General features: G+C 37.4%; 1 protein-coding gene across 4 annotated transcripts in view; it reads left to right on the top strand.

Moving 5' to 3' along the window:
- LOC135688033 (dystrobrevin alpha) overlaps positions 1-14,156 on the top strand; it is a 44,451-nt gene that overhangs the window by 13,948 nt on the left and 16,347 nt on the right. For all 4 annotated transcript variants that reach the window (XM_065204717.2, XM_065204715.2, XM_065204716.2 and 1 more), the window contains exons 12-18: positions 27-98; positions 2,318-2,445; positions 7,235-7,381; positions 9,600-9,641; positions 11,126-11,144; positions 12,127-12,200; positions 13,145-13,352. In XM_065204717.2, coding sequence (XP_065060789.2) covers positions 27-98; positions 2,318-2,445; positions 7,235-7,381; positions 9,600-9,641; positions 11,126-11,144; positions 12,127-12,200; positions 13,145-13,352 — 690 coding nt within the window. The remainder of the gene's footprint in view (positions 1-26; positions 99-2,317; positions 2,446-7,234; positions 7,382-9,599; positions 9,642-11,125; positions 11,145-12,126; positions 12,201-13,144; positions 13,353-14,156) is intronic.

The raw sequence follows: 14,156 nt of genomic DNA, 5'->3' as shown, positions 1-14,156 counted from the left end.
TACTTGAAGTAATTTCGCCTTTTTAGGACTGTTTCTGGCGGGAAAAAAAATCTGGCTCTCACACCAGTGATCACGACGTCAGAGAATATTCAACATGGGTGAGTTGCTAGATGTATTTTGATTATTTATGTACGCTCAAATTTTTATCAGGCTCATGGATTTGGAGGTGAAGGGCTCTTTGTCGGTAATTATTGTGTCTGCCTGAATAAAGCAATATTATTAAAGAAGGCAGTCAGAACACAATTATTTTCCCGCTCTTTCATTTGAATAGTTCAAAATGCAAGCTAATAATTTTTTCCATTTTATTTTCTGCCTTGCTGCTGTCTCACCCTTTTCCAATTCATCTTCTTTCCTCTTTGTCACTTTCCTATATTGTATTTCCATTTCCTTTATTCCCACACTTCTCCTCTTTTCTCTCTCCTCCCATTCATTTTCTATTGCACCCCCTCCTCCCCTCCCCCCTCCCACAATGAAACTGTACCTCCTTCTCTTTTTGTTGATTTGTTGGTCTAACACCATGGGTAAACGTGAACACCCTCTCTGTGCTTGATATCAGGACACAGCAAATTACTCCGACTTTGACTGTACTTTCATTTTTTCGGGCACCCGTTTATCAAAAACCTGTGTTCTAACCACCGGAAAGAAAGTTGATTGTTAGCTACTCGATGTACGATAGAAAGGATTTGACTCAATTTCTGTTGGTCACTCTTGAAGTAATGCGAAGCTTTAATGGATTATCTGAATCGCCTGCCTATGGCTAGAGCTGGTCGTGTGATCTGCAATATGTTTACATCTGGTCGAGCTATTATGTGTTGGTCATAGTCAAGAAAACATAATCAATGGCAAAACTAGTTTGTTATGTCTGAGTAAATGGCTTCTTCTGTGTGTAACAGTGCGTCAGGCTCCCCATGGATGCGGAGAATGAAGTATGCACGAAAGTCCATCGAGGTATACGCGTTTCTTCATAAAAAACCCTTTTTGTAAGGGAAATTTAGGAATGAGGAACTAGAGGCTTATCATTAAAGGCTTTTGCGCAACCGACATGCTTAGCGGCAGTTGTTATGATAAATTGAATATGTTTTGTATTTTCATGCAGTACGATATTACGCCTGTATTTTCAGTTATGTTTGCAAGGCGTGCCGGTTGCGTAAAAGCCTTTAAGTGAAGCTCTTCCTGTTGTTTATTGAGATACACGTTTTCTTCATGGGAAACCCGTTTGAAAAAAACTCAAGTCGGGAACGTTAGGAATTATAAATTAACACGTTCTTAAGAAGCCTGTGTGCAAGAAGCACTAGAAAATGAATTTGAATGCTTTACCTTCTTCCCTAGCACGCCATCTTAGTCAGTATCAGTCGTTGCATCTAAATTTTTTAGAAACTATTAATAACTTTTGGAAAATGAGACAGTAAATTTTGAGCTTCTAGATTTTGAACACCTTAATTTTGAATTCAGGATTCCTAAGAGATGAACCTTTCGTTATGCTCTATGGAGAGTGATCGCGAACTTTGACAAATTTTTGAAATATCATGCAGTTTTGTACAACATTTTGTAGCTATCAACAGCATTTGAAAGTTCATTTTACCTGCCAAGACTAAGATAAATGAGCTATGCATGAGTATGCTTAGGATACTCTGTGATGTTAACTAGCTTTATTCTAGAAATTATATTTGTTTGTAGAGGTGTAACAACTTGTTGGGCAGTCTGGAGACATGCAGTCTTCAATGCTACTAGTAAAGTGATTTGCATGATGTAATTTAAAAAATATGATAATAATAATGATTCAACTAACGGCTACACTAGTTAATGTTATATGTTTGAAAGAAGGCTGTATCTAATGTAAAGATTAAAAAAGAGCGGTAATTTTAATTGCCGTAGCTTAGTCATCCAGAAAAGGTTGCTTGCTTTAGGCCCTCGATAGTTTGATCACGTAATACAAAGCTAAAAAAGTTATAGCAGAAGCCCTGTTGTTGGTATTTTTCTGCTGATCCGTTACTGCATTTATCGATTTGATTTAATTTGCTTTCATTTCATTTCATATACTACAGGGCGGTATCCCTTCAACAATTGTTGAATTTGTAAAGGCACTCCATATGAATGCAATACATTTTTAATGCTTTAATGATAAAACATAATTAAAATGATAAAAAAAGCTAATTACAATATTAGATAAAAGCAATTTTAAATCGATGTGCTTGAAAATGTTAGTTTTGATAATGAAAAATCTACAACAACCTCCCCCCCTCTTTCGCCCCTCAGACCTCAATTTTAAGTTGAAAGTTTTAGTTGTGCCACTGTATTTGAATTTTTTCCGTTATAGAATAAAGGAGAGAAAGGGAATTCGGTAAGACGAAGATTTCTATGTTCCCCAACAAGAACTTCGAACAAGCTACCCGATTACCCGAAGGAGCCAGAGCCAAACAAGACCCTTGACATGAGCAATATAATGTAAGTTCCATTTCCTCAAATCCATTTTGCTCATGCTTTGTGGATGCCTAGTTTGAAGATTCAACAACTTGTTTTTATTCAGTTCTCAGACTTCCATTCTGTACTTCTATGTTATACAAAGATCTTTCAATTTTCAGTTTCCTAGGCAATATCTTTATTGAATTGACTGAAAGAGAAAAACCGATTCCTTTTCTCGACTTTGGTTAGCAACGGCTGACGTCGTTCCCCTGTGCGTAATTTATGCAAGCTCCTGCGCATCAGACGCATTGTGCTCTATAAAATCAGATGCAAATATGGCGTCGCCAGACTTCATCGCACGTTTTTTATTGATCTTACCTTTGGATATTTTTCGACATCTGAGGTGACGCGGACGAAATCTACTTTCATTATGACATGCATCTGCTTTTTCGTGTTATTTTCAAAATAATAAGTAAAAGTTGAATAATTATTGTGGTCCGAAATCTTCTTCCTTTTGTTTTTGAAAGTGTTTATTTACATCGTCAATAGAAAATCAGCAGGTAGTATTGTAAAGCAATGTAAGTTATTAAGGGACTTATTTTTATAGTTACTGAATTGCATGTTTTCAGTGTCCTATATTAGTTTTGGTCAATTCTATCAGGAATTCGGAATATTATTACTTTTTTCTCAACTTTTTTGTATGAGTTGAATTCATACTAGACGTTCCCAAAGTCTTTTTTTTGTGAAATCCGTAAGGCATTCGTACAACTGCGAGGGCATATCTAAACTGCGGAGGAGGCGATAGAATCCGCAGTTTAGATATGCCCTCGCAGTTGTACGAATGCCTTACGAATTTCACAAAGAAAGACTTTGGGAAAGTCTAAATTTATACAAGTTAACTCACGAATAGAGAATAAGGATACTTGCCCTGTTAATACGTATTGGTATTATTCAAGTATCTAAAAAAAGAAAATTTACCAAGCTATCACCACTATCATCTTCCGTTTATTACGATATTGAATTACCCGTTTATGATCTAGATATCTTTCAATATCTTTTGCTCTTTGGTCTCTACTCAATGATCGCAGATAAGCAATCGACCTGGCTTCTTTCCTTATCAGTGGCTATTACCAAGATCTTTTTTCTGAATTTCAATTTATCTGTATGTTAAAGTTTAATCGACTTCTAACTCAAGCTCTTAGTGACTGTCTGGGGTTTATTTTCTTTTATTCGTTAGTGATTGGAAACTGCTTGTGACCTTTGGTCACGGATTCTTTCCTTCTATTAATCCATGACTAGGGACTTTTTTGACTGAGAATTAGATAGATAGCCAAACATTGTAATGTTTTGTATGACATTATTCGACCAAGCAGCGCTTTTAGAGATTGATCACTGGAAAGATTGAACCTGAGAGTCTATTCAAGGAAGAACTTTAGCTTCGAGAATTGGCGCACAGGTTGAGTCGATGCTTCACATTAAATGGCATCAATGGCATCAAAATAGATTTTAGCCCTTTAGAACATCATTGTTAAAAAATCAAACGTGTCAAATTACCCTGAAATATTATTTTGTACTTCGTGCATTTTCTTGTGCAGTTGGCCCCTTTTAACTGGAGTACTTGACACCAAAGTATCTTGAAGAAAATTCTTCCTTGCAGAGAGACGTCAGATTCACCCTGGTCTGGTGTCTGGCTATTTCTGCTTTGATGAAATTGCTTTAGCGTATTATTTTTATAGATAATATATTGAATCAAAGGATTGCAGGCAATGAATTCTCGTTGCCTAGTCAATCACTTCACACCGGGTTTACTAAATACAGGTCTCTTCGACAAAGTAAACAAAGATTTTGCGATTTCATTTTTTCAAATATTGCTTTTGAAATATTCTATCATCTTTTCTATTTATTTCGATCCGTCTTAGTGAGGGCTTTTCGTGTTCCACTTTCTTCTCATGGTGTTTCTCCAAAATTATTTATTTCGATCCGTCTTAGTGAGGGCTTTTCGTGTTCCACTTTCTTCTCATGGTGTTTCTCCTTAAATTCAGCTAAGAATTAAGATTTAAAGTCAATATGTGTTTTCCTTTTGTGTTGCGGGTATTCTTTAGGCTTCGTGGAGAAAACAAAAATGGCTTTCTCGGCTTAGGTACAACCAAACATTAATATTTAACGTGTGGTCTTCTTTGTGATGATATCTTTATTCGTATGTACATCTGCTCACAACAGGTAACTTTATAGTTTAGTTGCATATAGCATCTTATCAAATTGTATGCCGAATACGACATTTTATCTCATAACTGTTGCACATGCTCTGATTAGAGAAAGCTCTGCCCAGATTAAGCCCAGTGCTGGTCTTACGTCTGAACGGTCTTACCTCGTTGTCATGCTGTATATCTAGACATTCAAGATTGCGTTTGATTGATCGTGTAGCAAATTTACATAAAAGAATAGACAAGCAATGGATATTGGATAGGCGTCATGCTGTCGGCATTTTCAAAAAACTTGTGCCATGTGGAGCTGAATATTTAATGTGTGACTGCAAAATTTTTTCAAGAAACCTATTTCTCGCTGATATCTGATTTCATTCTGGATTGCTCTGCCCATACATTAAAGGAACCCGTTTCTAATATTGTATGAAGGTGATATTGTAAAACCTATGTTTGCCTTGTATCTTTGAACTGGACGTTGGAGGTACGAATTCGACCACTTTCAAAGCCTGGATCAACCAATATCAAAATGCTGCAAGCGACATATTTTTGCCCTTACAATTGATCTCGTATCGCCACACCCATTTCTGAACATTTTTGAATGGCCACCATCTTGGTGAGCTAAGAAAGAAAAATACTGTTTATTGGTGCTGATACTTAAGATCCCTATGGAGAATTTCCAGCATTGAACAGTGTGGATCCGTACAAGTTGTTTTTTATTGATACTTAGGACCTACAACTACTGGATTTCGCACTGGATTTCACAGACTTGTTATTTCCAATACTCCTGCCAGACATTAAACTTATGTGACACATTTTATTCTGATATCCGGTGTCATCATGCTCAAACGTTCACAAAAATGCTATTTAGGATGTAAGATTCAAGCTTGACATTCAACTTTGCCAGTTTTCAGATGAATTTGTGCAACGCTTCTTGATATAAAAGAACAGATTGATTACAGTGAAGTCAAGGATGGTTAGTTTTCTTCAGTTGAACTGCCGTAAATGTCCGTTCTATATGGACTTCATGATTATACGATAACATTAGAACTAGCAGTCAGTATATTTTGTTGTAACTACGAATTCACGATTGTTGTCGATACAAGGTCCAATTTCTAGATACGGTTAAGCCACGACCCACCTGTCTCTTGAAAGCTTGATAAATTCATCAACTGGAATTATTAGATGTGTGAATAGTTTTCCTTGAAGTGTACCGCAGAAAAGCTTTTTTTAAGTAACTCGTCGATTTGCTGTGCTTTATTGAACTATGAAATGAATTTGCCAGCGGTTAAAGTTTCGAAAAGATTCAGAAGCTGATTTCAGCATAAACCATGTCTCAAACGTGGCTCAGTTCGTGTTGACGGAACCATGATACCGTTGATTATGAGGCAGAGAGAGTCTTCTGCTTTTTACTACATGCTAGCGCTAAGCTATCGGAAAGAAAACCAGACTTCCAAGAGATATGTAAAGGATCTTCGAGAGTTCCTTGACGTCATTATCTCTCAAGAAACTGCTCTGGGTTTGGTGTCACCGGATAAAGAAATGCACTACCCTGTACGCCAAGGAATTCAACGGTAATTTCTTATCCATTTAGAAACAACAGGAAGCATGTAGCCACAAAACAAGCTTATTAAATCTCTTGTTTATATTTGTCTCAAACTGGCTGGAGATTACAACTAATTAGGTTAAAAACAACATCGGTTTCGAGCGCTTAGGTGGAGCAGCTGGGATGTGCTCTGGGGTATTTGCTTTTCTATGTTCTCTGCAATGTACATCAAGTATACCAAGATTTATATTCAGACAATTTCGTGCAGTAAATTTAGTGTTCATGTACATTCTGTAAACATGGCGTCTGAACCCGCTGCTCACATATCTTGGGCATCGTGCTCGTTTGGAATTTTTGTCGTATTTGCCCTGCGTTCTCTATGTACCTGCACTTCTGATGTTTCTTTCAGCATAACATCTGTAGATAGATACTGCACCAATGCCATTCTCTGTGATATTTTCTTATGCCTGTACCAATGTGCCAGTCTTTTGCATTTTTTGCACAGAGAACAATGTCTTTTGCTTTTTTTTCAGTACCCGTTCCATTTCTGCGCATGCGTTCACATGTTATAGGCTGGAGTAACGAGACTCCCTGTCCTGAATTCGATTGATTTAGGATGCATTTATAAAATAGATATTTTTATATCTTAATATTTTTGTATTATTTTTGTTTTCCCTAAGCTGTTAAAACTTGACCTTTGTATTTTCAATCTGTTACAATGGGAGTTTCTCTAGCTTTTTATCAAATCGCTGTATCTTACTTCGGCATTGACTAACTCTCCAATTCCCTTGTTTATAGAAATCCAACCCAAAGGAAACTTTCAGGCACCGCGGAGCCTTGAGAAAAGTGGGGGTCTAAAATAGTGGGGGTGGGGTGCTAAAACTGAATAGAAAGAGGCTATTACTAATGGTTATTCTCTTGAAATTGTGCATTTTTTGCAAAAAGTACAAACTTTTAGTCAAGTGATTTGCTGTCCAACCTTTCTATTTATGTTTATTTGAAGAATTTTGACCGGTTAATTTGCGGTTGATATTCTTCTGAAATGTCGACTTTTATTCTAATGCGCGTGTCTTTACTTTCATAGCCCAGCCATGCCGCCAGATATTGCTTCACCAATGGGAACGATGAACAGTCGCATGTATTCAAATCATGAAAGCCCAAACAGCACTTTATCATTTAAAAGCTCAAATGGTGAAGTAAGCGGTATCATGTCCCAAGAATCCGTGGGTCGGTAAGTAGCTTTAAGACCGGACTATGTTGTTATAAATCTTTCCGGCTGCAATCTGACTGCAAAAACCCAGGCTTGAAATCAGCTCTTGCGCATGCGTGATATACATTACCTCTTATCGTTGTCGAACGGGATCAACTTGAATACACATGGTTGAATCCCGTTAAGTCGGACCTTTAAGACGTGTAAGAAAGTTGTCTGTCTCGGCGAATATCAGACTTGTCCGGGAAACGACTCTTGTCTTTAAAAATACAGGAATAACGGGAATTGAAAAATCAGCCCGGTTTGATGAACCGGTTTGGTGAAAATCCCAGTCATAAGAGCTACAATTTGACGGGATTCAACAGTATAAGCATGAAAACCTGAGCGCCATCATTTAAATCATATACAGCTGGTTAATCTTCACCTACGTTTGATCCAGGTTACCCACATTATACAGGCGGACTTTTGCTTGCACCGGCCCTGGTAATAAGTTTATGTTGAAAAGCAATCACTATTTTACCTTGACATATGAGAGAACGTTTTTGGCCCTCCTATGAATATGTTTTTGTGAGAAAGTTTGAAAGCAGCATGCCGAAGGGGTAGAAAAAACGACGCGTTCGTCAATAAAGGGGATTTAAATCACCAAAATGAAATTTTGAAGACAAGGATCCACACGTCTTGGAAAAACTGCTGATAAATAAGTTGATTATGAACTTTTTTATCAATTTTTAATTGATCTTTCTGAATAATATTAATTATCTTTACTGTTAATTTATGTAGCAGGCTTTAGGTATCTGATATAGATGATTTACACGAGGCTAATTGATTTTTCTTCTTCGGTTTTGCACGGGTATCTCCATTTGCTTCTCGTGTAGACCTTTGCTACAGCACAATTTTATAAAATTCAATCAAGCACAACATATTTTCTCCCCCGTTACTTTCCAACCGCCTCTGGTTGTATAATTCTGCTTGCCTTTCGGCATTATCCGACATTTCTAGTACTTTTGTTTGCTAGTTCCGCCTCTCCGGGCTAACCGCTTTTCATTTCTTTGTCATATTTTTCATGCCTGCTGTCTTCCTCAAGTACAGCCTTTCCCTTTAGTTTTACTCTTGTTTTCTTCCTACCTTTCTTTCCTTCCCTCTTGGATTTTTTCGGTTATTTCGTCCTCTTCTCTTCATGTCTCATTACTTGCTATATTAAAACCAAATAATTACATCTTTTCCAAATTAATACTCTTTTCACCCTGTTTGTTCCCATTCCAGCAGTTGTGCGGCACAGTAATCTAACATAGTGTTTACAGACTTTTCGTGCCCCACAAATATGATAACTAATATAAGATGAAAAGCGATTGGTAAAATTCGGTGAAATATTTGCATAACAAAGGTCCCTGCATATTTGTGCGGCACGGACGACATACTTTAAAATCATCCTGTTCACGGGTCTTTGAATTTATTCTATTTTGATTTAATTCGTAGCTTTGGGCGTGAGAACGACCAGATGCGGTCCTGTGTTTATTGGGAGGAGAAAGTTAAATGTATTTACTTTAAGGAGAAAAATAAATGGTTATAATAAATTTGATTGTCTAATTTTAAGGACTGAAGACAATAACTCCTGATTGCCCCGCCCCTGATTGCAGTAAACATATAATGGGCAGAAGGCTATATAATATCGTGGATGTAAGTTTTGAAATGCCCTTGAACTTGAGGAAAACCTCATACTTTTAAACTAAAAAGCCAGATAGGGAAGACTCCCAAACGACGTTAAAGCCAAAAAGGAGGAAATATGAACAATAATTAAGGGGGGAGGAGTAACAAACGGGGTGAAAGGAGGGGGGAATGTCATTATTTGGTTTTAATACAACCAGTTACGAGACGCGAAAAGTAGGGGGAAGAAATAACTGAAAAAATCCCAGAGAGAAAGACAGAAAAGGGCGAAATTTTAGGGAAAGCGCGCCTGGTGAAAGACCGGGTTCCTCGCGGTAAACTTTGTTGTGGCTTTCATCTTCTGGGTTTCTCAGTTTCTGAAGGCCGACGATTACGCGTGCAAGGTTTTGTTCCTACAAATGCTCCTCAAAATGCATTAGAATATTGAAGATTCGCTCAGAAGTGCTTTAATGAGAAAGCATCTGGAATTAATCTAAACCAGTGAGCGCCATAAGCAGGTACCGGTGACGTCATGTTCAAATTTCCTTGCTGTTTGTTGATTTATAATATTGATTTGAAATATTTCTGTTTCTAGAATGGATGACGAACACCGCTTAATAGCAAGATATGCTCAAAAGTAAGTCCTTGATACTTTTTTCTCTAGTAATGTAAGTTTAGTTGATTTTGATTGTTCGGTTTCACATGTCTAATTCCCCTTGCTTTGTATTTATATCTTTGGTATAGCAAAACTTGAAAACGTTCAGTCAACACGTCATTCTTCGTCTCACGTTAATTACAATCCGCTTCTTGATTTCTGCTTTCCTTTCAGCAATATCCGACGAGTATACTCTTAGGTTGGGTCGAAAATACTTTAATATCTCGCTTTGCCCTGCTTTTATCTTTTGTTTTGTTCTTCTCTCCTTTTTTATTTTCACAAGCAAAGCAATTTCGATAGTTGATATAATTCAATGGCTTGACCTCCACCATCATCAAAGAGGTCCTTGCACTTTTAGATTTGGCCTATTGACTATATTTTGGACATCATAATGATTCTGTAGACATTAATTCAGACGGCAGGTTACCTCATCTGGGATTTCGTAGCATTTTCACAATCCTCTTTTATTTTGGCAAATTTATTTGGAAGTCAACATCAGTGTTTATGTTAAAGTTTTGTTTATGTTTTTGCATGACACAATGATCGGGGACAGCTCAGCTTTTAATACGGACATCGCATACATCAAAACTTGTGTGCTACTTGTCTATAAGGAGTGTGATGACGCCAACGTTTTCAGCAAAGGACCTCTGGTCGTGTTAGAACCAAGATTTTGTGTGGCTTGGGAACTATAAGTGCCTAATCAAAAGCTTACCGCTTGCTTTCTTTCTAACAAATCATATGTAAAAGGAATTCACATATTTTAAGATTAATTTTTGTCAAGATACGAGGTTATACTTGATGTTTCGTACTTTTCCATTAAATTGACTTGGTTCTCCTTTGTTTTGTTGAATATGAATAAGAAAAACTGAAAGGAAGAATTGAAATACGATGCGATACAAGTATAACCTTCAGAGTGTGCCCTGTGAAATTAGAAGTAGGAACGATGACTTTGTTATGGCGTGTTGAAACTATTTTACAGAAAGCAAAAATACACAAAGTTTTGTTATTTTACCCGGTCACGTTTGATTAAAGACTCGCGTTGCACGTATATGCATGCAGATTGAAAAATAACTTTACGAAAAGAAGATTTGACCCCATTTTTATTAGCAGCATGTTGTAAACATCAAATGGTCATCGGTCATACGTGCGACATGTACAGAAACAAGTATGCGAGTATTTGATGAAAAAAGCTATATATATATATATATATGTATATATTTATATATATATACACACACAAAGTTTCCCCTTACCTTGTCACCCAAACGATTTGCAGAATGCTAGAAATTTAAAAAAAATTAAAAACCCTTTGAAATACGGTAATATGAAATACTTGCTAAGTCTGATATTACAGGACAAGAGAATGAGATTCCGTCGATTTTTTAAGTGTTTATGTATTACTTTTCATATCATGTAGTATAAATGAGTTTTTCTCTATTTAACCAGCATAAATTTTATTCTTTCAGGCTAGCAAGCCACAGCGCGGTAAGCTATCCCTGTTTTCATGTCATATCGTATTATTTTATATCATATATCATATATCCTATCGTATCGTATCGTATCGTATCGTGTCGTATCGTATCGTATCGTATCGTATCGTATCGTATCGTATCGTATCATATCGTGTCATATCGTGTCATATCGTGTCATATCGTGTCATATCTTAATGAAAGTAATAAAAATTGCTGTTTACTGGACTGTCATAAAGTGCTCGATGCCGTAAAAGCGTAGCTGCAGTGGTGTAGTGCTATCAAAATAACAAGGGGGGCTCTTGCACAAATTTTGCAAAAAAAATAATAGCAAAAGTAGAAATTTGCCAATTTTCGGCATTAACAAGGGGGGCTCAGCCCCCCTGAGCCCCCTAGCTCTACACCCCTGCGTAGCTGTACACGGTATTTGGTGTATAGAGCAGGACGGATCGAGCTGGACGGATCTAACTAACTTCTCCTAGTTTCACGCTTTATGCGATCGTTAGAGAACTGCAGAGAAGTTAGAAAATAAAGAAGGTATATTAATTTGAGGGTTGCACACTGCAAAGGAAAACTCGTTTACTTTCACGAAACAGACTCTACTTTCACTAAGCAGCTTCTCCTTAGCAACATGTGGTATACTCGAACTCGTCTGCAGCATCTTTGCTTACGAAGATATGATTGAAAGCGAGCTTTGGAATCTGTCAGCTGTTGTTCCTTTGGAGTTTGACTGTTTCATCATTATTTATAAAAATCAATTAAGTGAATTTCTCTTTGTGGTGACAAGCAGGTGCGCTCTTCGCATCTTAAATCTATTGAATAAGATCACTTAATACAGAATTAAGATTTAAGGGATATTTCGATCAAACCCACAGTTGTCATTTGTGACTTAGCAACATTATAATTATAGCTTGAATTTTGATGAGGGAATGGGTTGTTTTGCAAGATAAGTGTTTCTCGAATCTCATTTGAGTTGTGTTTGATCATATTCTTTGCAGGAATCGGCAGGAACCAGTGGCGAGATTTCGAAAGAGCAACGGGATATGATTGCTAATTTAGAAGAGAGAAATCGGTAACTATTAAACTGATAATTTAACACATTGCAGCTTATTGAAAATATTCAGTTTATTTATTTCGCAAAAAGTGCTCACCAGTATCCCTACCCCTCTTTCCGCCCAAATATACATTCTTATCAGTAAGGTTTCAAGGGAATGGAGTGAACTGTCTGTAATTTTTACCTGAAAAGCGAAGTTCTGCAGATTGTCTCACCTGTAAAATATTTCAACTCCCTTTAGCTTGAGTTGCCGTTTGCCGTATTTTCGCCCTATGTAATTAACATTGCCCGTGTGGAGGTGAGAGAAGACACCAAGTTTATGATCTAAGTAATTAGTTAATCCCCGGTGTTGTGGATTTCTGAATTTTAATATTACAGTGTTTAGATTATTTTCAGCAAGGATAATCGATATTCCATTTGGTCTGTGACGTAGGGCTAAGATTCTGCTGACTTCCTCATTACAAGATAAGTTCTCTAAAGTGTCCGGTTGAAAGCCGTATCTTAAAGCTTCTCATTCACAAATTATGGATACTGACAACGATTATTCAATTATTCCCGCGTTTCTTGTTGTTGTTAATGTTGTTGTTGTTAATGTTGTTGTTGATGGTGTTGTTGTTGCTGGGTTGTTGCTCAATGGGTAAACTGTAATTCTTTGTAGGTCAGATTTATCTCTAAATACCCTCACCAGCTAATGGTTTTACGTAGCGACAATATCTTTTCTGATCAGTTCTTTATGGTAAATCAAGCTCCCTCGTTGACACCATATTTCCAGGGGTGTAGAACAAGGGGGGCTCAGGGGGGCTGAGCTCCCCTTGTTGATGCCAAAAGCACTACACCACTCCATGTTTCTGCCCTAGAGTCGTCGTGCATTAATATCACCTTAAGAATTACTTCTATAGATCCATCTTATTATGAATGTGATTAGGAAGATTTGAATCGCTATTTTATCTTTTGAATGATAGTTCATTGCTTCGTGAAATACGGAAGCTTAAGGTGGAACACGACCAGACAGTGAAAAATGCCCAACAGGCTGGGACGAGCCCTACTGTACTGACAGAGTTAAAAGTCTTGCGGCAGCGTAAAGATGAACTGGAGATGCGCATGCTAGCTTTACAAGAGACACGCCGCGAGCTGATGGTGCAACTGGAAGGCCTGATGAAGTTGCTTAAGGTGAGTTTCATTTTTTCGTTCTTTTTTTAGATTTCGTGATTCTGGCAAGAGTTTTCTTCAGCGTACTTCGAACCCACCTCATTTCCCGAATTTCCAAGGAAAAAGCAATGGACACAGGGAAAGGCATTCTGTGGCCTGTTTTTTCCGGCCCTACTCCTGTCCATGAAGGTGCTTTGTGAGGCTTCCTCTTTTTCATTTGCTGCTGTAAGAAAGGTGTAATAGCATTGTCATCACTACAACAGCTTCTTTTCAAACAAAGCAGAGTCAGTTGGTACAATCATAGCACAGTTGAGTCATTGAAAGGGTTTCAAACTGGTATACTTCTATGTACTGCAATAAGTACTGGCTGAATTGTTCTGATATTCTGCAAATTTAATCAAAGCTCGAAACGCGGGGAAATTTATGCAGTAACATACTTCTGCGTTATTGGGTCAAATCCAGTGGCGAATCTAGCCTTAAAAATCTGGTAGGGGCTAACCGGGGGCAGCTTTAAGTTATAGGGGCAAATGCTAGCTATTATTTTGTGAAACAGTGTAAAAAATGTGGTGTGTAGCCTCAAAATTGGCTACAGATTAACAATTTTGGCGCCCCCTAGAAAAGTATGGCCTTTGTACAACTCTTTCCATGCTGAATAAACTTCAATGTTAAGATCGATCAACGACTTTGTAAAGGCCACAAGAAAAATTTTGGAACTAAAACATTCTAGAGATGACCAGAAGCTGCATTTAAATATCTACAACATTCGTAGGGTTAAGCCCAATTCAGATGCTAAACATACATTGCTTATCTTTATCATAATGCCCA

This window comes from Rhopilema esculentum, chromosome 19, assembly GCF_057945365.1.
Source record: "Rhopilema esculentum isolate cy_ngs chromosome 19, ASM5794536v1, whole genome shotgun sequence".
Lineage (NCBI taxonomy): Eukaryota > Metazoa > Cnidaria > Scyphozoa > Rhizostomeae > Rhizostomatidae > Rhopilema > Rhopilema esculentum.
The sequence above is the reverse complement of the archived record's forward strand: the minus strand, read 5'-3'. Positions and strand labels throughout refer to the sequence as shown.